The following is a 22,125-nucleotide window of genomic DNA, read 5'->3' as shown; positions in this document are numbered from 1 at the left end:
TATTTAACAAATTACCCAATAACTCTTGGGCTCCTAGAGGACCAGCTTGTACCCAGAGCACCGAGTGGGGTTAAGAAGAGACAGACCAGCCGCCCACAGACTAATTCCTCCTACTGCAGGTCCTCTGTCCCGTTCCATTTCTCCCCACTTAGGCGTATTTCGGAGCGTCCCTTTTAAAAACCAGAAACCTACCGAAAATGCGCCTGAGGGAGGCGATATTGCCTACGAGCAAAAGCAGGTTTCGCACCAAGTCCCAAAGCATAGAAAGGTGATCTCTCTCTCCCCATCCAGGGCAATCGTAATGCCAGATGCATCCCGTCCTACGCCCAGCAAGCAGCCCTGTGTGGCTTTGCTCGCCGGACCCCGGGACATCCCACGCCCAGCTTCCCAGGCCCATTTTCCCAGCAGCTCCAGTCGTCCCCGGGTCTCCACGCAACAATGTAGCGTGGGCGGCCCCAGCGGCCTCATTTGCATACCGCCGCGGCTTGGCCAATGGGCTGCGCAGGGGCTTTGGAACGCAGTGTTGCCATCAGCGTGTGCGCGTGTGTGCGAGTGTGACAGCGGCTGTGGCTGTGGCCGTGACCGTGGGAGGCTGGCCCGGCGGAGCCCAGCTGCGCGGGGACCGGCCCCGGCGCCCGCTTCCCCAGCGTGTCGCGGCCGCGTGGCCCGGCAGAGCCCAGAGACCATCCAGCCCCGGCCGGGCGCCGTCGAGATGTCGGTGGCGGGGCTGAAGAAACAGTTCCACAAAGCCAGCCAGGTAGGGAGGCACAGAGGCGAGAGGGAGGGGGACTAGGGAGCTGCGGGCCCTTCGAGGCTCCGGGGCCTTTGGGGCTCTGGCGCCCTTAGGGGCCTCTCTTAGGGCTCCATTTCTTCCCGCCTAGGCGGGCGCGGGGGTGGAGTGAGGGGCCGCCTGCTCTCTCCTCCGCTCCTTGGCGCCTCCTCCTTCCCAGCCCCCGGCCCCCAGCTCCACCCCGAGCCACTGTAATTCTGAGAGGTTCTGCGGAGGAGAGCACGAGGTGGCGGGCCGCGGGGTGTCGGGCGCAGGAGAGAGAGTGGGCGTCCCGAGGCCTGGAGGCTCCACTTGGTGCCTCTACTGAACCCGCGCCGGGAGGTGGACCACAGAGAGTGCGGTGCCGGCCGGGCCTCCCTCAAGTCCTCCGCCTTTTGGTTGGGAGCCCCCGGGGCACGTCCTGCCGCTTGGGGGCGGTCGCGCGGGCGTCGGCGGATCCCGGGATGCTGTGTACTTGGCGCTCGGCTGGGCCCCGCAGCGCGCCCCGCAGCGCTCCCACCGCGCGCCTCGAAATGGGCCCCGCCCGACTGCGTCCGGCTGCCGGGCTGGGACGCTACACAGCCGTCCTTCCTCTCCCCACCGTCTTCCTGGCGCAAAGAGCCGCCAGTCTGGTGGGGAGACACTGAGACAGACACGTAAACAAATAGTGTTAGACACACCTCCACGCACAGGGGATGCCAGATAATACAGTAGGGGCATCAGGGAGAGCTTCCCGGAGGAAGAGTCGCGTCATTTGTGAATTAAGTATGAGGAGGAATTGTGGTAGGGGGTGTGGGTGGAAAGGATAGGCGTTCTAAGCGGAGGAAACAGGAAAACCCGAAGGGTGGCATGGAATTGGTGTGTGTGTGTGTATGTGTCTGTTGGCAAGCAAATTTGTATTCTAAGATTTTAGTCTCTTCCAGCCATGGCAGAGCTCACATTGTAAAATCTATCCCACACCTGCACTGCTGGATCTGTTCTACAGATTTCATTCAGAATTCACATTTCTGATGAGGTCTCATCCTGCTTCTTCCACAAATTGGTCCCTGAAATGCAGCTGGAATTGGAGGATTCTCTTCTGTCAGTCTCAGTGCTGTTTCCTCACTTGCATCCCTTCCATGAAGAAACTGGGTGGTGCCCAGTTTCCAGCTGGGGCCACTGGGCAGACAGTGATACTATTGAGGTGATAAGGAGTCCTGGATGAGGGGCCTATTAGGTGACCAGGGCGATGGTGGATTCACTGCGGGGTTTGGGCACTTTGAGAGGTTTGTGAGACATTCAGATGTCATTGGCCTGGGAGCCAGTGGGTGAGGCCAAGATTGGAACTACAGAGTTTGGGGGGATTTCCAGCCTAAATGGAGATTTAAAAATGTAAGTGCAAATGAAAGTGAGAAAATGCACAGTGAGCTGCACATAGACTGAAGGGAGCACCCACATTTAGTGACAGTGTTTAGGCCAGGACTTGATAAACAGTAACCACTCAATAAATATTTATTAAATAAGTGAAACTTTTGGGGTGGAGGAGCACAGGAAGGAGAGAACTAGTACAACCCAGGAGAGAGGAGTGTCATGGAAACCTAGAGAGGTGGGCGCATTTAAAGGTGGGAACAGTCAGCAAGTGCTGCTGTGAGCTCAGTACTGAGGGGTGGGCAGCCTGGAGGCGAGTGCAGCTGTGGTCAGGGCAGTGTCAGCGTACTTGCTGGCTAGGCTTGCTACGCTAGCTTCCTTAGCGCTGGCAAGGAACTAACCTCTTTTGAAAAAATATTCTTTTATTGGGTATGGACTTCATGGGAGCAAATCTCAGAGACGAGCAAGACACAGCCCTTGGATGATTGAAATTGGTTTCTGACCACTAACCAGAGTGAATGGTTGAAATCCCAGGAAGTTATTGGCATTGGTGAAATAATATGCTAGTGATGAGGTCGTTTAGTTTAACTACCCATAATCAGCCCATTAAAAAAGAAATGAGCGGAGGGTCTAATTTAGCCTTTTTTTGCGTGAGCTGAAATCTTTTGTGACTTGATCTGAAAAGAAAGACGTCACAGATTCTCTCTGGGCTTCATTTTGTGGTCAAAGTGCCCAATAGATACATTTTTATCTGTTCTAGGGGTCTTTCTAAGAAATCTTGCAATATGACAGATTTGGTGGAGAAATTAGACCAGGCTTAATATAATAAGAGGGAGCACAATAAAAAAAAATGCCAGATGTTTTTCTCAGACAACATTTTAACAGCAGTTTTTAATTCATGAAGAACTTTCCTAGGCAGGGGAAAGGGAGTCCAGATGATGTCAATGGCTTAATACTTCCCAGGGATCCAGGACTGGCTCTGCCGCTGACTAGCTCTGTGACCTGGGGAACGTGACTTAACCCATCTGGATGTCAGTTTTCTCTCTGTATAATGAATTAGAGGATTTAGAAGCCATGTCTGTTCTAAAATTGATTGTGGTGATGATTGCACAACTTTGTGAATATACTAAAAACCATTGAATTGTATACTTTAAGTTGTGAATTGTATGGTATAAATTATATCTCAAGAAAATACATATCTGTCTATATATGTATCTATATAATATATCCCAGTTCTGAAATTGTTAAGTAATTCACTTAAAGTATTTCAGAGAAAGACAAAGATTATAAAGTGGACCTTTTACAAATAAGCGTACCAGTACCATGACAAATTGAGATGATTTTTCTCAATGATAGGCAAGGTAAAATAACTTATAACTTCCTGGTTACCTGTCCTTCTTTCTTGATACCTTACCTATCTCTGCAGGAAAAAAAAATCCCCTTACTTTACAGAGAACGAAGAATTGTAAACCCCAGGGATTCTGCATCATTTTGGCAACATGTGGAGACTAACAGGAAAGAGGAGGAAATCAAGTAAAATGAGAAGAGTACAAGTTGAGTTAATAACGAGATTTAATTAATCCTTTCCTTCAGCATTTGGAATTATAACCCAAGTGTCCCAAGATCGTAGTTAAATACCTTTTTTCTCTTGAAAAGGGTTCTTTTTTTTTTAATGGTGTATTTTTTTAAAATAAATTTTTATTTATTTATTTGTTTATTTATTTTTGGCTGCATTGGGTCTTTGTTGCTGCACGTGGGCTTTCTCTAGCGGCAAGCGGGGGCTACTCTTCATTGCAGTGCGCGGGCTTCTCATTGCGGTGGCTTCTCTTCCTGTGGAGCATGGGCTGTAGGTGCTCGAGCTTCAGTAGTTGTGGTACACGGGCTCAGTAGTTGTGGCGCACGGGCTCTACAGCGCAGGCTCAGTAGTTGTGGTGCACGGGCTTCATTGCTCCGCGGCATGTGGGGTCTTCCCGGACCAGGGCTCGAACCCGTGTCCCCTGCATTGGCAGGTGGATTCTTAACCACTACGCCACGAGGGAAGTCCCTGAAAAGGGTTCTTAATCAAGTGGTTTACTTTTCTACTGGTAGGGATGCAGCTTGAGTTATTAGAGATAAATACAAATAGCTTAGAGACGGCATTGTGGTTTCTTGTTAAGCATTGTGCCTGACCAATAAAAATATAACTTACAATAATGATATGTCACCACTCATTGATTTGTATTAATTATGTTTATTTCATCATAATTTTCTTGACAGCATTTATTGTTGGTGCAGGATGCTTAGGCCACATCTGTGCTTGCGCTGACCTGGACGCTATGCTAATAGCCAGATTTATTCCCTTTATGGACTTCTAGGAGCCTTATTCCCCATCCCATGAAAGCCTAGTTTTATTCTTTCTTCTTATTCTTCTCTCCCCAAACTAGCCAACTGGCGATGACACAAGATGGTGATGACACCTGTGGGCTTCATGTTAAATTTACTTCTTTTTGCCCTTATGTAGCAGTGCTCTTTCATGTGACCCAGGAACACAGTAGGGAATGGGGAGGCCCTAACAAAGTGTTTTTTTGTAACCTTCCCCCCTTCTCTTTTGATGCATTAATCAGGAAAATGATGAGTGGTCATAAGGGGCCAAGACATTCTCCCTGTAATGACTAGATGCACAGGCTGACCCTTTAGGGGTAAATGCTTCAGAGAAGGATATTCTTTGCAAATTATGAGAATCTCTAGGGAGGCAGTGAATGTCTCTTGTTTCACTTTCTCGTTAGAGAGAAAGAAAAATGCACTTTGCAAAATCCATAATGATTAATTTTTTTTACTTAGATGCATCAGAAAATGTATTAAGCTAAAACATGCTTGCTCCTTTCCACATAGACTGCTTGATAAATTAATCCATAAATCTGTGTTATCCATATATTTTTAACTCAGGGTGCTAGAGTAGATGCTCAAACTAAATTAGTTTTAATTTTTTTAATATCTGAAGAACACAGTATAATCCAAGCATTTCTTACCACTGATGCCTCTTCTCTAAAGTAACTGTAATTGAGGCTATCACTTGGAATTTGATTAAAAATGCATTTAAAAGCAGGGATTTTTTTTGTGTGTGTGTGTGTACTATTCTTTTCAGATTCATTTTTCAACTTTACTAACAAACTGACTATAAATTATATTTCCCAGCGTTAAGTGTGTGTGGGGGTGTATCATGTGTATTTGGGGGACGCTATCATTGGCCTGCTTTACCCAGAAAATAAAACTGCCGATAAACAGAACTGATACACGACTTTATTTGGCTAATTAATAAGTGAATTTATTCTGGAGAGTCTACATCAGCCAAACGTGGACAGCTAGATTTTCTTTTTCACTAGAAACCTGGGAAAGTGTAGAGTTGGGGGGAAGGGGCTGGAGGAAGCGCTGGGGATGATTGGGAAGGCATTGTTGCAATTCTAACTATTCGAGTTCTTCTGTGAGATGCCTTCCGGATGAGCTCTTCCCTTGCAATTCCCAGGGTCATCCCCACATGTTTTTACCACAGCACCAGCAGCAGTGACCTTCCTGAGCCCAGTGTTGTTCCTTCTGACTTTGTAATTCATTGGATGATGGTGTCTTTCCCACCGGCATTGGCTAAAGCTTTCTCAAACACGGAAGTCACCAAGTGCTTTGCATGATCGAATCATCCATCAGTGGTAGAAGCTGCTGCTATTTCAGGCTGGATGACTTGGGTACTCCCTACTCATGAACCTGATATCTGAGTGATATCTCCTCATCCACGTCTGTGTTCTTTCTTCCTTATGGGCCACAGTTCAGAAGTCTGGAGGGACCTGTCAGCTAATGCGTGGGTGCTCCTCTGTTTCTCCCAGTGTAACAAGGACAGGGTACACCTGGCTGGTCTCTGCACTCTGCTTTGAACCCCGTCTCCTCTCATTTTCTCAGGGATTTTGCTCCTGTTGCATCTCTCTTCTGCACTATATTTTCTTCTTTCCTGGATCATTTCCATCGGCATATGGAATGCTCTCTAGTACTGTTGCAGGAAGGGCGACCCCTTCCAGGGCCCGAGAGTGGGCTCTTGTCTAACCCTCAGAAATGAATTGTCCGAGGAGACACACGTGCTGACAAAGCTGGAGACTTTATTGGGAAGGGGCGCCCGGGTGGAGAGCAGAGGGTAAGAGAACCCAGGAGGACTGCTTTGCCACGTGGCTCGCAATCTCGGGTTTTATTGTGATGGGGTTAGTTTCCGGGTTGTCTCTGGCCAATCATTCTGACTCAGGGTCCTTCCTGGTGGTGAGCGCATCGCTCAGCCAAGATAGATTCCAGCGAGGAGGATTCTGGGAGGTTGGTAGGACATATGGACTGCTGTCTCCTCTCTCCTTTTGACCTTTCCTGAATTCTTCCAGTTGGTGGTGGCTTGTTAGTTCCATGTTCCTTACCAGGACCTCCTGTTGTAAGATAACTCATGCAAGTGGTTACCTGGCCAGGGCGGGCGGTTTCAGTCAGTGGTTCCCCTAACAGTATCGCCTATCTGATAAAACAGTATCGCCTATCTGATAAAAAAGAAAGGAAAAATATCCTTGCTTGGTCCGAGATCCCGCTTTACCTCCATCCTATTTCTTCTCTCCCCTTCCCAGCAAAATGTACTGAGAAAGTTTTTTGTTGCCCCGTTTCTACTTTCTCATTTCCCATTCTCTTCTCAACCCAGTCCAGTTGACTTTCCTCTCCATCTGTCTGAGACCACCTTACCTAGGTGGTGAGTGACCTACCTCCAAGTTGCCAAATTGGATGGTCACTTCCCCGTCTGATTCTCAGCAGCCTTTGACCCAGCGGACCATTCTCTGCTTACAACTCCTTCTACACTTGTGTGGTTTTCCTCTGGCTTCAGTGGCTGTTCCCTCAGATCTCCTTTAATGGCTCCTTCTCGTCCCCTTGAAAACTAAGTCCTGGAGTGCCTCAGGGCTCTGAATTGGAGTAACTCCCCCTTTTCAAGGTGTTTTGTCCAGCCTCATGGATTTATACATGATCTATACGTTGATTGCTCTCTAAATTATATTTCTAGCCCAGACACTCCTCCTGAACACAGACCCATAACAAACTCATAAGTCTAACTGCCTACATCACCTCACCTCTTGGATATTTAAAAGGTTGTCAAATTTAAGATGTCCAAACCTGAACTCTTAATTTTCACCACCCCAACATGTTTTTCTGCTGGTGGTTTCTATTTCAGTCAATTGCTCAACTGCTCAAGTAAAATAAGACAAAAACAAGATTCATCTTTGATTTTTTTCTTTCTCTTATCCCTAATTCATCAGAAAGTACTTCCTCTTGGTTCTACTTTAAAAATGTATCCCTCATTCACTTTACCTCTTTCTGGCTCTGCTACTACTATCCTTGTTCTGACTATCACCTCTTGCCCACATGGTTGCCAGAGCCTCCGCACCAATTTCCAGACCTTTCTTCCTACCAGGTACAATCCATTTACCCACAGTGACCTGAATGCTCTTCTAAAAATTTATCTCAGACTATGTCATTCTGTTAATGTAATGTAGACAGCTTACAAGTCTTCAGTGCTTCAGTGGCTTCCAGTTGCTTTTAGAATAAAACCCCAACTTCCTCCTCTGGCCTGTGAAGCCTCACATAACTTGGCCTCTCCCTTCCCTCTCCTGCGGCTGTTCAGCCACACTGGCCTCTCTTTGTTCCTTTGATGTGCTAAGGTCTTCTTTTCTTTGGGCCTTTGCCAGAGCTGTTTCCTCAGCCTTGCATGCCTTTCCTCTAGATCTTTGCAAAGTGTTTCCTTATTGTCATTTAGATCATAGCACAGATTACAGGCCACTTTGCCAGAGAAGTCTTCCCTGACCACTCAATTCAAATAGGCATATGCCCTCTCTATCACACTGCTTAACTTTTAAAAAACTGTATGATAAATATTTTGGTATTTTGGTGACTGAGTTCAGTACAATTGGTTTCCTTTATAATCCCATGCATTTTTAAATTAAACTTTTTTATTTTGAGATAGTTGCAGATTCACATGCAATTGTGAGGAAGAATGCAGATACCTTATGCCCTTTGCCCAGATTTTTCCATCTTGCAAAACTATAGTACATTATCACAACCAGGATATTTACAGTTACATTATCTAATGCATGGATATGGTATATCTCTCCATGTATTTTGCTCTTTGATTTATTTCATCAGGATTTTGTAGTTTTTAGCATACATGTCCTGTTCATGCTTTGTTAAATTTACACCTGTGACCTTGCTGAGCTCATTTATTTACACAATACAGAACAGATTCATCACCAGAAGGATCATGAATGTTGCCCTTTTATGGCCTTGCCCACTCCTCTTCTGCCCCCACCCCCTCTTTAATGCCTGACAACCACTAATTTGTTTTCCTTTCTATAATTTTGTCATTTCTTAAGTGTTATATAAATGGAACCATATAGTCTGTAACCTTTTGGCTTGGATTTTTTATCTCAGCGTAATACTGTAGAGGTTCATCCAGGTTGTTGTAGGTATCAATAGCTTGCTCCTTTTTTTAAAAAATAAATTTATTTATGTATTTATTATTTTTTATTTTTGGCTGTGTTGGGTCGTCATTGCTGCGTGTGGGCTTTCTCTAGTTGTGGTGAGCGGGAGCTACTCTTTGTTGCGGTGCACAGGCTTCTCATTGCGGTGGCTTCTCTTGTTGCGGAGCACGGGCTCTAGGCGCGAGGGCTTCAGTAGTTGTGGCGTGCGGGCTCAGTAGTTGTGGCTCGCCGGCTCTAGAGCTCAGGCTCAGTAGTTGTGGCACACGGGCTTAGTTGCTCCGCAACTTGTGGGATCTTCCCAGACCAGGGCTCGAACCTGTGTCCCCTGCATTGGCAGGTGGATTCTTAACCACTGTGCCACCAGGGAAGTCCAGTAGTTTTCTCCTTTTTATTACAGATATCAGTTTGTTTAACCATTTACCTGTTCAAGGACATCAGGATTGTTTCCAGTTTGGCTATTAGGAATAAAGCTGCTATAAATATTTATGTACAGGTTTTTATGTGAACATAACTTTGCATTTCTCTGGGTTGAATGCTTAGGAGTGCAGTTGTTGGATCACATGGTAGTTACGTGTTTAGTATTTTAGGAAACTTTCACTCTTTTCTAGAGTGACTATCATTTTCTATTCCTACCAGTAATGTATGAGGGTTCCAAATTTTTCACATCCTCTCTAGGATTTATTGTCACTATTTTTTATTCTAGCCATTCTATTAGATGTATGGAGTTACGTCGTGTTTTACTTTGCATTTCACTAATTGCTAATGGTTTAACAACTTTTCATGTACTTATTTGCTTTCTGTATCTCCTCTTAGGTGAAATGTCTGTTCATATCTTTAGCCCATTTTTAAATTGGAATTTTTTTTTAACTGTTGACTTGTGAGAATTCTTTATAATATCCTAGAGTCTACTCCTTTGTTGGATGTATGGTTTGCAAATATTTTCTCCCAGTCTGTAGATTGTCTTTTCACCTTCTTTCACAGAGCAAAACTTTAAAATTTTGATGAAATGCAGTTTAAGAATTTCTCCTTTTATGGATCATGTTTATGGTATCTAAGAACTCTGCCTAGTCCAAGATCTTGAAGATTTTCTCCTATGTTTTTTTCTAAAAGTTCTATAGTTTTGTGTTTTACATTTAAGCCTGTTGTCCATTTTGAGTTAATTTTTTATAGGGTATGACTTAGGTTGAAGGTCATTTTTTTTTTTTTTTTTTTTGGTTTATGGGTGTTCTTTTACCCCAGCACCATTTGTTGAAAAGGTTATCCCTCCTCCATTGAATTGCTTTTGAACCTTTGACAAAATCAGTTGGGCATACTTGTGTGGATCTATTCATGCCTTCTCTATCCTATTCCACTGATCTATCCCTTGGCTAATAGCACCCAGTCTTGACTGTCACTACATGATGTCTTGAAATCAGACTGATTCTTTCCACATTATTCTTCTTTCTCAAAATTGTTTTAGCTATTCTAGTTCCTCTGTCTTTCCATATAAATTTTAGAATAATCGTATCTGTACCTACAAAAAATATTTCTGGAATTTTTATAGGAATTGCACTAAAACTGTGTATCAGTTTAGAGAGCATTGACATGACTTCTATGTTGAGTCTTTAGCGTAGAAGTCCTATACATGCTTCATTAAATTTACACTTGTGACCTTGCTGAATTCATTTATTAGTTCTGGGAGGGATTTTCTGTGTGGGGGGATTGTTTGTTTTGGTTTGGTTTTTGGTATATTCCTTGGAAATTTTTTGGTAAACAATCATGTCATCTGTAAATAGGGACAGTTTTAGTTCCTTCTTTCCATTTTATATGCCGTTTATTTACTTTTTTTTTGGCCTTATTTCACTGGCTAGAACTTCCGGCATTATTTTGAATGAGCATTGACAGTGGAATCCTTGCCTTGTTCCCCACCCTTACGGAAAGGCTTTCAGTCTTTCACTATTAAGAGTAATGTTAGCTGTAAATCTTTCGTGGATGCTTTTTAACACGTTGAGGAAGTTCTTCTCTAATTCTATTATTTCTGAGTGTTTTTTAAATCATGAATAGGTGTTGAATTTTGTCAAAGGCTTTTTCTACGTCAGTTTATATGATTATGTGATTTTTTTTCTTCTTTAGCCTGTTAATATGGTGGATTACATTAATTGATTTTTGAAAATTGAACCAGTTGGGTGTCCTTAGAATAAAACCCACTTGATCATGGTGTATATTTCTTCTTATATATTGATGAATTAATTCTATTTGCTAATGTTTTGCCATGGATTTTTGTTTCTATATTTTTGGGATATTGGTCTTTATTTTTTGTACTGTGTTTGTCTAGTTTTAGTATCAGGTAATACTACTTTAATAAAATGAATTGGAAAGTGCTTACTCTTCTGTTTTCTGGAAGAGATTATGTAAAATTGATGTTAATTCTCTTTTAGACATTTAGTAGAATTTTCCAGTGAAAACATCTGGGCTTGGAGATTTCTCACTTGGGAGTTTTGTTAGTTTGTGTTTTTTAAGGAATTGGTCCATTTCATTTAGGTTATCAGACTTATGTGTGGAGAGTTATTCATAGTATTCCCCTATTAATCATTATCATCAGTTCCCTTATTACATGTGTATAGGGTCTCTTTGACTTTTTTTTTTTAATTTATTTTATTTATTTATTTATGGCTGTGTTGGGTCCTCGTTTCTGTGTGAGGGCTTTCTCTAGTTGTGGCAAGCGGGGGCCACTCTTCATCGCAGTGTGCGGGCCTCTCACTATCGCAGCCTCTCTTGTTGCGGAGCACAGGCTCCAGACACGCAGGCTCAGTAATTGTGGCTCATGGGCCCAGTTGCTCCGCGGCATGTGGGATCTTCCCAGACCAGGGCTCGAACCCGTGTCCCCTGCATTGGCAGGCAGACTCTCAACCACTGCCCCACCAGGGAAGCCCTACTTTTGATATTGGTAATTTCATGCCTTCTCCCTTTTTCTTTGTCAGTCTTGCTAGAGGTTTGTCAGTTATATTGATCTTTTCAAAGAACCAGGTCATTATTTCATTTTCCCCAATGTTTTGCCATTTTCAATTTCATTGATTTCTGCTCTTATTTTTTATTTCCTTCCTTTTACTTGCTTGGGTTTATTTTGTTCTTTTTATAGGTTCTTGAAGGAAGCAGACTATTGATTGGAAACCTTTTCTCTTTTCTAATGTATGCAGTGAGTGCTATATATTTTCCTCTCAACACTGCTTTAGTTGTGTTTCACTAATTTTGATATGTTGTATTTTAATTTTCATTCATTCAGTGTACATTTTGACTTCCCTTGAGACTTTTCTTCGATCCACGATTATTTACAGTGTTTGTAATTTTTCCTGTTTAACCCTGTTTTTGATTTCTAGGTTGATCCCAATGTCATTAGAGAATACATTCTATATGATTTTGACTTTTAAAAATTTTGTGAGTTTTATTTTATGGCTCAAAATGTGGTCTATTTTGTTATATGTTCTGAAGGCACATGAAAATAGTGTGTATATGCTGTTGGGTGGAGTATTCTGTAAATATTGATTAAATCCTATTGGTTGGTAGTGTTGTTGAATTCAATATCCTTATTGGTTTTCTGTCTAGTTCTTTTAATTGTTGAGAGAAGTCTCCAAATATAATTATCTATAATTATATCTATTGTCTATATGTTCTTTCATTGCTGTCAGTTTTCATATTGCATAATTTGCAGTTCAAGTGTTTGGTAAATACACATTTAGGGTTTCTATGTCTACTTGGTAGATTTACCCTTTTAAATTCATTATCATTATTTAATGTCCCTCTCTGTCTCTGCTAATTTTATGTGCCCTGAAGTCTACTTTATCTGATATTAATATAGCTAATCCTGCTTTCTTTTGGTTAATGTTTGCATGATATGTATTTTTTCATTCTTTTACTTTTAACCTGCATATATTGCTTTACTTGAGGTGAGTTTCTTGTGGACAGCATATAGTTGGGTCATGGTAATTCACTCCACCAATATGTCTTTTAATTGTGTTTTTAGACCATTTACATTTAACATAATTATATGTTAGGGCTAAAGGCTACCTCTTTTTGTTCGTTTGTTTTTTTGTTTCTTGTCTTTTTTTCTTTGCCTTCTTGTGTGTTACTTGAATTTTTTTAGAATTCTATTTTGATTTATGTATAACATTTTTGAGTGTACAGGTTTCTCTCACTATCCAAAGTAGAGTGTTCCTATGAAACCTTTCATAAGCCGAAATGGAGTAAAGTAGAGACACAATTACCTTAGCACACACGTTGCTAAGAGATGCATAAAATAAATTGAGATAAACTACATATGCTGACAGATACAGTTCAAAGCTCAGCTTGATATTGAGATGCTGAGTATAGTTCCCAGGGATTGAGCTTAGTGGTGCCACTCTTGCTGCTCTGGGTGTGTGCTGCCTCTATAACAGCTTGCTGCAAAACAAATGCTGAACACTTTTTTTGCATTTCTCCTTTTTTCGTAAAAGTAAAAATCCTCTTCAGATTTCTTTTAATTAGTGAAAACAGGTAGTAATGTAGGTCTTCTGTAAAAGCAAAGTGGCATAAAGCAAACTTTTGAAAAGTAGGGGGATACCTGTATCTCTTTGAATAGCATTGTCGGTTGCTGCTCTAGGTATTACATTCTATATATGTAACTTACTGCAGTCTACTGGTGTCATCATTTTACCAGTTCCAGGGAAGTGTAGAAAAGTTAGTTTTCTTTAGGTTCCATTATCTTCCCCCTTTTATAATATAACAGGGTTAAATATTTCCTCTATACACATTTAGAAACATGTCATACAGTGTTATAATTTGAGCTTTAACCATCAAACATAATTTAGAAAACTCAAAGAGGAGGAATCTATTCTGTTCACCCATATTTTTGCTTACTGTGTTCTTTCTTCCTTTCCGATGTTTCAAGGTTTCTTCTTTTATCATTCCTTTTTGCTTAGAGAGCCTCCTTTAGCCCTTCTTTTAGGATAAGTCTGCTGGTGACAAATTTTCTTAGTTTTCCTTCACCTGAGAATGTCTTGATTTCACCTTCATTTCTGAATATAGGATTCTGGGTTGACAATTACTTTCTTTCAGTACTTGAATATTATGTCACTCCATAATTTCTGATGAAAAGTCTGCTGTCATTTGAATTGTTTTTCTTTTATAGGTTAGATGCTGTTTCTCTCTCAGTGCTTTCAAGATTCTTTCTTTGTCTTTAGTTTTTAGAAGTTTGACTATGATGTGTCTTGGTGTCTTGGTCTTCTTTTGCCTTATGCTGTTTGGGGTTCATTTAGCTTCTTGAATCTGTAGGTTTATGTGTTTTGCCAAACTGGGGAAGTTTTCAGTCATTGTTTTTTCTAGTGCCTTTTCATCCCTGCCCTCTTTCTTCTCACCTTTTGGGACTCTGATGATGTGAATGTTAGATATTTTGTTATAGTCCCACATGTTCCTGAGCTCTGTTTTTTTTTTTTTTCCCAGTTTATTTTCTCTCTGTTGTTAAGATGGCGTAATTTCTGTTGTTATTCTTTCCAGTTCACTGATTCTTTTGTCTCTCTCCTGAATTCTGTGGTTGAGTTGCAGGTTGAATTTTTTCATTTTGGTTATTGTATTTTTCAGTTCTTTCATTTCTATTTAGTTCTTTTACCTTCTCTTTCTTTGCTGAGACTTTCTATTTTTTTCATTAGTTTTGAGCATGTTTATAATTGCCTCTTGGCTCCTTTAAAATCTTTATCAGATGATTTTAATAGTTCTGTAATCTTGATGTTAACATCTGTTGATTGTCTTTTCTCACTCAGTTTGAGAGCTTCATGGTTCTTGGCATGATGGTGATTTTTTTTTAAATTGAAGTATAAATGACTTACAACACCATGTACCAGGTGTACAACATAGTGATTTGATATGTCTAAGTTTTACAAAATGATCACCATGATAAGTCTAGTTACCATCTGTTACCATACAAAGTATTACAATCTTCTTGACTATGTTCCTCATGTTGTACATTTTATCCTTGAGACTCATTTATTTTGTAACTGGAAGTTTGTACCTCTTAATCTCCATCACCTATTTCATCATGCCCTCATTCCTCTCCCTTCTGACAACCACTCATTTGTTCTCTGTATGTATGAGTCTGTTTCTGTTTTGTTACGTTTGTCCATTTGTTTCATTTTTTAGATTCCACATTTAACTGAAATCAGATGGTATTTGACTTTCTCTGTGTGGCTTATTTCACTTAGCACAATACCCTTAAGGCCCATCCATGGTGTTGAAAATGGCGAGATTTCATTCTTTCTTATGGCTGAGTAATATTCTTGTGTGTGTGTGTGTGTGTGTATGTGTATGTATGTATGTATGTATATATATATATATATATATATATATATATATATATATATATACCACATCTTCTTTATCCATTCATCTATTGATGAACACTTCGGTTGTTTCCATATATTGGATATTGGAAATACTGCTGCAGTGAACATAGGAGTTTATATATTTTTTTGAATTAGTGTTTTATTGAAGAGGCAGTCTTTTCCCTTTGTATATTCTTGACTCCTTTGTAGTAGATTAATTGACCATATAAGTGTGGGTTTATTTCTGGGCTCTATTCTGTTCCCTTGATCTATGTGTCTGCTTATGTGCCAGTGCCATACTGTTTTGATGATTGTAGCCTTGTAGTATAGTTTGAAATCAGGGATTGTGATACCTCCGGGTTTGTTCTTATTTCTGCAGATTGTTTAGGCTATTCAGGGTCTTTTGTGTTTCTATACCTATTTTAGAATTGTTTGTTCTAGTTCTGTGAAAAATGCCATTGATACTTTGATAGGGTATTTTTACGTTGAATCTATAGATTGTCTTGAGTAATATTTTAATAATATTAATTCTTCCAATCCATAAGCACAGTATATTTTTTCCATTTGTTTGTGTCATCTTTAATTTTTTTCATCAACGTCTTATAGTTTTCTGAGTACAAGTCTTTTACCTCCTTGGTTAGATTGACTCCTAGTATTTTATTCTTTTTGATGCAATTATAAATGGGGTTGTTTTCTTAATTTCTCTTTCTGATAGCTCTTTGATGGTGTATAGAAACACAACAGATTTCTGTATATTAATTTTTTATCCTGCAACTTTACTGAATTCATTCATTGTTATAGCTTTTTGGTGGCAATTTTCTATATCCAGTATATGTCACTTGCAAACAGTGACAGTTTTACTTCTTCCTTTCCAATTTGGATTCCTTTTATTTCTTTTATTTGTCTGACTGCAATTGCTAAGACTTCCAATAATATGTTGAATAACAGTGACAAGAATAGGCATCCTCGTCTTTTTCCTGATGTTAGAGGAAATGCTTTCATCTTTTTACTGTTGAGTGTGATGTTAGCTGTGGGCTTGTCATATGTGGCCTTTATTATGTTGAGGTACATTCCCTCTATACAAATTTTGTTGGGAATTTTTATCATAAATGGATGTTGAATTCTGTCAAGAGCTTTTTCAATCCTTATTGAGATGATCATATGATTTTTATTCTTCAGTTTGATAATGTGGTATATCACATTGGTTGATTTGTGGATATTGAACCGTTTTTGCACCATTGGGATAAATCCCACTTGATCATGGTGTATGATCCTTCTAGTGTATTGTCGAATTTGGTTTGCTAATATTTTGTTGAGGATTTTTGCATCCATGTTCATCAGGTATACTGGCCTGTTATTTTCTTTCTTTTGTAGTGTCTTTTTATGGTTTAAGTATCAGGGTGATGGTGACCTTGTAGAATGAGTTTGGCAGTGTTCCTCCTCTTCCATTTTTTGGAATAGTTTGAGAAGGTTAGGTGTTAATTCTTCTTTAAATGCTTGGTGGAATTCATCTGTGAAGCATTTTGGTCCTGAACTTTTGGTTGTTGGGAGTTTTTAAAATTACTGATTAATTTGATTACTGGTGATTGGTCTGTTTGTATTTTTTATTTCTTCCTGATTCTGTCTGGGAGAGTCTGTGTTTTTCCATTTCTTCTAGACTGTTCATTTTATTAGCATATAATTGTTTGTAGTAATCTCTAATAATCCTTTGTAGTTATACAGTGTTAGTTGTAATTTCTCCTTTTTCATTTATTATTTTATTTGTGCCCTCTCTCTTTTATTCTTGATGAGTCTGGCCAAAGGTTTATTAACTTTGTTTATATTTTCAAAGAACCAGCTCATAGTTTCATTGATCTTTTCTATTTTATTAGCCTCTATTTCATTTATTTTTGCTCTAATCTTTATTATTTCTTTCCTTCTACTAGCTTTGGATTTTGCTTGTTCTTTTTCTAGTTCCTTTAGGTGCAAGGTTAGGTTGTTTATTTGAGATTTTTCCTGTTTCCTTAGGTGGGATTTTATCACTATAAACTTCCCTCTTAGAACTGCTTTTGCTGCATCCCACAGATTTTGAATCATTTTGTTTCCATTTTCATTGGTCTCCAAGTAGTTTTTTCATTTTCTCTTTGATTTCTTCAGTGACCCTTTGGTTGTTTAGTAGCCTATTGTTTAGCCTCCATGTCTTGTGTTTTTGCAGTTTTTTCCTCATAGTTGATTTAGTCTTATTGCATAGTGGTTGGAAAAAATGCTTGGTATGATTTCAGTCTTCTTAAATTCATTAAGACTTGTTTTGTGGCCTAGCATGTGATCTGTCCTGGAGAATATTTCATGTGCACTTGAAAAGAGTGTGTATTATGCTGTATTTGGATAGAATGTTCTATATATATTTAAGTTCATTTAGTCTAATGTGTCATTTAAGAGCAGTGTTTCCTTATTGACTTTCTGTCTGGATGATCTGTCCATTGATGTAAGTGGGTTGTTAAAGTCCCCTACCATTATTGTGTTACTATCAATTTCTCCCTTTTTGTTTGTTAATATTTGCTTTATGTATTTAGTTGTTTCTATGTTGGGGATACACACACACACACACACACACACACACACACACACACAAGTGTTATATCTTCTTGTTGAATTGATTCCTTTATCATTCTGTAAAGTCCTTCTTTATCTCATGTTACAGTCTTTGTTTTAAAGTCTACTTTGGTCCAAGTATTTCTTCCTCAGCTTTCTTTTTTATTTCCATTTGCATGGAGTAACTTTTTCCATCACTTCACTTTCAGGCTGTGTGTGTCTCTAGATCTGAAGTGAGTGTCTTGTAGGCAATATATATATGGGTTATATTTTTATATCCATTCAGCCACTCTATATCTTTTGATTGGAGCATTTAGTCCATTTACATTTAAAGAAATCATTGATTAGGTATGTACTTACTGCCATTTTGTTAATGGTTTTCTGGGTTTTTTTGTGGTTCTTTTGCATTCCTTTCTTCTTCGTTTGCTTTTTTCCCTTATCATTTGATAACTGTTCTATTGTTATGTCTGGATTCCTTTCTCTTTTTTGTGTTTTTATTACAGATTTTTGGTTTGTGGTTACCCCAAGGTTTATATGTAACAACATATATATATATGTATATACATGATTATTTTAAGTTGGTGATCTCTTAAGTTTGAATGCGTTCTAACAACCCTGCATTTTTACTCCCCCTCGCCCCACATTTAATGTTTATGACTTCACATTTACATCTTTTTGTTCATCTTTTACCTACTTATTGTGGATATAGATGATTTTACTACTTTTGTCTTTTAACCTTCTATCTTTTTAAGTGGCTGATCTACTACCTTTATTGTATATTTGCCTTTACCATTGACATATTTCCTTTCATAATTTTCATATTTCTAGTTGTGGCCTTTTCTTTTCTGCTTAGAGAAGTCCCTTTAACATTTCTTGTAAAGCCAGTTTAGTGATGCTGAACTCTTTTATTTTTACTTGTCTGTAAAACTCTCTATATCTCCTTCAAATCTGAGTGATAGCCTTGCCAGGTAGAGTATTCTTGGTTTTAGGTTTTTTCCTTTCATCACTTTAAATATATTATGCCACTCCCTTCTGGCTTGCAAAGTTTCTGCTGAAAAGTAGCTGACAAGTGTTATGGGAGTTCCCTTTTATGTAACTTGTTGCTTTTCCTTGCTGCTTTTAAGATTCTCTCTGTCTTTAATTTTTTCCATTTTAATTATAATGTGTCTTGCTGTGGATCTCTTTGGGTTCATCTTGTTTGGGACTCTTTGTGATTCCTGGACCTGGATGTCTGTTTCCTTTCCCAGGTTAGGGATGTTTTTCAGCTATTATCTCTTCAAGTAAGTTGTCTGTCCCTTTCTCTCTCTCTTCTCCTTTGGGACCCTTATAATGTGAATGTTAGTATGCTTGATATTGTCTCAGAGGTCTCTTAAACTATCCTCAGGAAAAAAAAAATTTTTTTTTTCTTTTCAGCTTGGGTGATTTCCACTATTCTGTCTGCCAGTTTGGTGATCCACTCCTTTGTATCATTTCATCTGTTGATTATTTCTAGTATATTTTTTATTTCAGTTGTTGTATTCTTCAGCTTTGTTTAGTTCTTCTCTATATTTTCCAACTCTTTGTTAAACTTCTCACTGTGTTCATCCATTCTCCTCCCAATTTCACTGGGCATCTTTATGATCATTACCTTGAACTCTTTATTGAGTAGATTGCTTATATTCACTTCACTTAGTTCTTCTTCTGGAGTTTTATCTTGTTTCTTCATTTGGAACATATTCCTCTGTCACCTTATTTTGCTTAACTATTTTTATTTCTACGTATTAGGTAGGTTGGTTATTTTTCCTGATCCAGAGAAATGGCCTTATGTAGGAGATGTCCTATGGGGCTCAGTAGCACACTCCCTTCTGGTCACCAAAGCTATATGCTCTAGCAGTGCCTTCTATGTGGACTGAGTGGGCCCTTCTGTTGAGACAGGGCTGACTACTGTGGGTGCACTTGTAGGTGGGACTGTCCCCTGGCCTGGTTGGCTTCCAGGCCCTGCCTCATGCGGATGCTGCTGGCCTGCCGGTGTGTGGGACCAGGTCCTGGCATGGCTGGCTGAGGGTCCTGGGGGTCCCGGGGCTGGTATCAACTGGCTGGTGGGTGGGTAAGCCCCAGTGCTCTTAGGCTAGAAGGAGGGCTCCAACATGGTGCTTGCTAGCATCTGTGCCCCCAAAGGGAATCCTAGTTGCCTCCTGCTTCTCTGGGAGACTCTCCAAGGTCAGAAAGTGGGTCTGACCCAGGCTCCTTTCAAATTATTACCTCTGCGTTGGGTCTCAGGACATGTGAAATTTTGCATGAGCCATTTAAGAGTGGAGTCTGTTTCCTATAGCCCTCTGGCTCTCTTGTATGCAAACCAGTTGTTCTGGGGCTTGTATTCCCAGTGCAGGACCCCCAGGCTGGGGAGCCCAATGTGGGGCTCAGACCCCTCACCCCTAGGGTAAAACCTTTGCAATTATAATTATCCTCCTGTTTGTGGGTTGCCTAGCTGGGGGTGTGAGTCTTGACTATACTATGTCTCTGCCCCTCCTACCTGTCTCACTGTGGCTCCTTCTTTACATCTTTAGTTGTGGAAAACCTTTTTTGCTAGTCTTCAGGTCATTCTCATCCATAGTTGCTCTGTAAATAGTTGTAATTTTGGTGTGCCCATGTGAGGAGGTGAGCTCAGGGTCTTTCTACTCTGCCATCTTGGCCACACTCTCATGATGGTAGGATTTTTTAAATTGAAACTCTGGCATTTTAGGTATTATTTTGTGAGACTCTGGATCTTAATTAAATTGTCTGTTTTTACTGGCTTTCTTTCCCACTGCCTTGGCAAGGGAAGGTGGTGGCATTGCCTTGTTACTTCCAAGTGGGAGTAAATGTCCAGGTTTCTCACTTAGACTGTTGACATTCAGGGTTCGTGCCTCCTTATTGCTATGTGGGAGTGGGAGTTCTGGCACCTCAGTAGGCTTGTGCTGATACCTCTCTGGCTGGGATAGGTAGAAGTGCCTTGTAGCTGTTTCCCATGTGGCCTCAACTTACACCATGGGAGGGGGTGGCCTCATTACCAAAGGGTGGTGGTAGAAGTCCTGATTCTCCATGAGGCCTCCTCTGATACACCCCAGGAAGGAGGGTGAGAGGGTGCCTTACTACTGCTTGTGGGAGTGGAGGTCCAGGCTCCCCCACATGTTGTCCACTGACATTGAAGGTGTGGGCAGGGTGGAGCTTGTTGCTACCTGGTGGGGATGAAAGTACTGGCTCCCTACTTGACTTTCTCTGACACCATCCAGGGGAAGAGAGAATTGGGGGTGGGGATTGGGTCACCTCATTATAACCTGGCAAAGGTGCAAGTTCCCCCAGTCCACTCATCCTTTGCTAGTGTGGATGGGGGTAGGGGTCACAGTTCTTTCTGTGGTGTTTGGAGTAGAGCTGGAGTACAGCGGGTATTATCTAAACATTTCTGTCTTGCTAGACTGCTCCTTGCCTGATCCTTTGGCTGGAGAGAGCAGGCCTTTATTGAGGTTACTTATTTATTTATTTTCCTGCATCTGTTGGTATTTACAGGTTGCTGCTGTTTCAGCTCCAAGTCTTGGATGTATAAGGGAAAAAGAAAACTCAGGAAGCTCACCACTGTGTCATTTCTTGGGCCCTGAGGTGCCTACTCAGTGTACCTCCTTCTTTCCACCTGTCAGGGCCTTCTCGGGTTTGTGTTATATATAATACCCAGGATTTTGGTTGTAGTTAGTGGGAGGAATAGAGAAAAGTATATCTACTCCGTCTTCCCTGAAGCAGAAGTCCTTTGAGTTACCCAAATAAAATCCCTTCTTAGCAGGTATGACTGTCTGGTCATTTCTTGTCCTGGTTGTCCCTTATGGAATCCTAAGCCTTTTGAACACTGCATGGAACCATCCTCTAATGTTGAATGAACATTCAGCAAGTTGTCAGGATTGGAACCTGGATGGCCTGCTTCTGTTGAACTCCAACCTATTGTTTGCCTGAATGCTCTTGATTTGGGGGGAGGAATGTGCAAAATCCAGATGTTTTAAATGAAGTTTCCTAGTTTTGAAATATTGGCAATTAATTTATATTTTAAAAAACCTCTGCAGGCCAAAAGAAACATGTGTGATGAATTAACAAGGTCCATTGCCAAATGGTTGGCGACCTTTTTTAAACGTCTTAGACTAGCACATATTGCTGAAACGGTTCATAGGCAGGTTGACATCTCCTCCGGTTTGAATAGTAGAAGGATGATTCCTGGTCGCCTGTGGTGTTGCCAGTACTTGCTAAGGAGATAAATATGGTTTCCGTAGAGACAGCTCTTGGCTTTTCGTCTGGGACTGTTCCTGGAAACCTTGTTGGAAGGCAGATTGGATGGAACCGAGTTGAGCATTTGCCCATGTGCTGTTGTGTTAGGCTCTCTTCGAAGGAGCTTGGCCGGCATAATGTGGGAACTGTGGAATGATCAGGTGTGAGGGCAGAGAGCTGTCTAGTCATGATACGAATTCAACAGTGCTGAGTGGGCAGAGCAGTAGAAGGCAGGCTTTGAAGTGAGTGAGCAGCTTCACACGACTGTGGGAACATGGGCAAGAAATGAGGGGGAGCGAGCCCTTTGCTCATAGTGACCTATTTGGGA

At 40.7% G+C, this 22,125-nt stretch overlaps 1 protein-coding gene across 2 annotated transcripts in view; it reads left to right on the top strand.

Annotated features, from left to right (window-relative positions):
- The first annotated feature begins 565 nt into the window (after positions 1-565).
- The window catches only part of SH3GL3 (SH3 domain containing GRB2 like 3, endophilin A3), a 141,575-nt gene continuing 120,015 nt past the window's right edge, over positions 566-22,125 (top strand). For both annotated transcript variants that reach the window (XM_059915355.1, XM_059915356.1), the window contains exon 1: positions 566-757. In XM_059915355.1, coding sequence (XP_059771338.1) covers positions 713-757 — 45 coding nt within the window. In that variant the 5' untranslated portion in view covers positions 566-712. The remainder of the gene's footprint in view (positions 758-22,125) is intronic.

This window comes from Balaenoptera ricei, chromosome 2 (genome assembly GCF_028023285.1).
Source record: "Balaenoptera ricei isolate mBalRic1 chromosome 2, mBalRic1.hap2, whole genome shotgun sequence".
Lineage (NCBI taxonomy): Eukaryota > Metazoa > Chordata > Mammalia > Artiodactyla > Balaenopteridae > Balaenoptera > Balaenoptera ricei.
The sequence above is the reverse complement of the archived record's forward strand: the minus strand, read 5'-3'. Positions and strand labels throughout refer to the sequence as shown.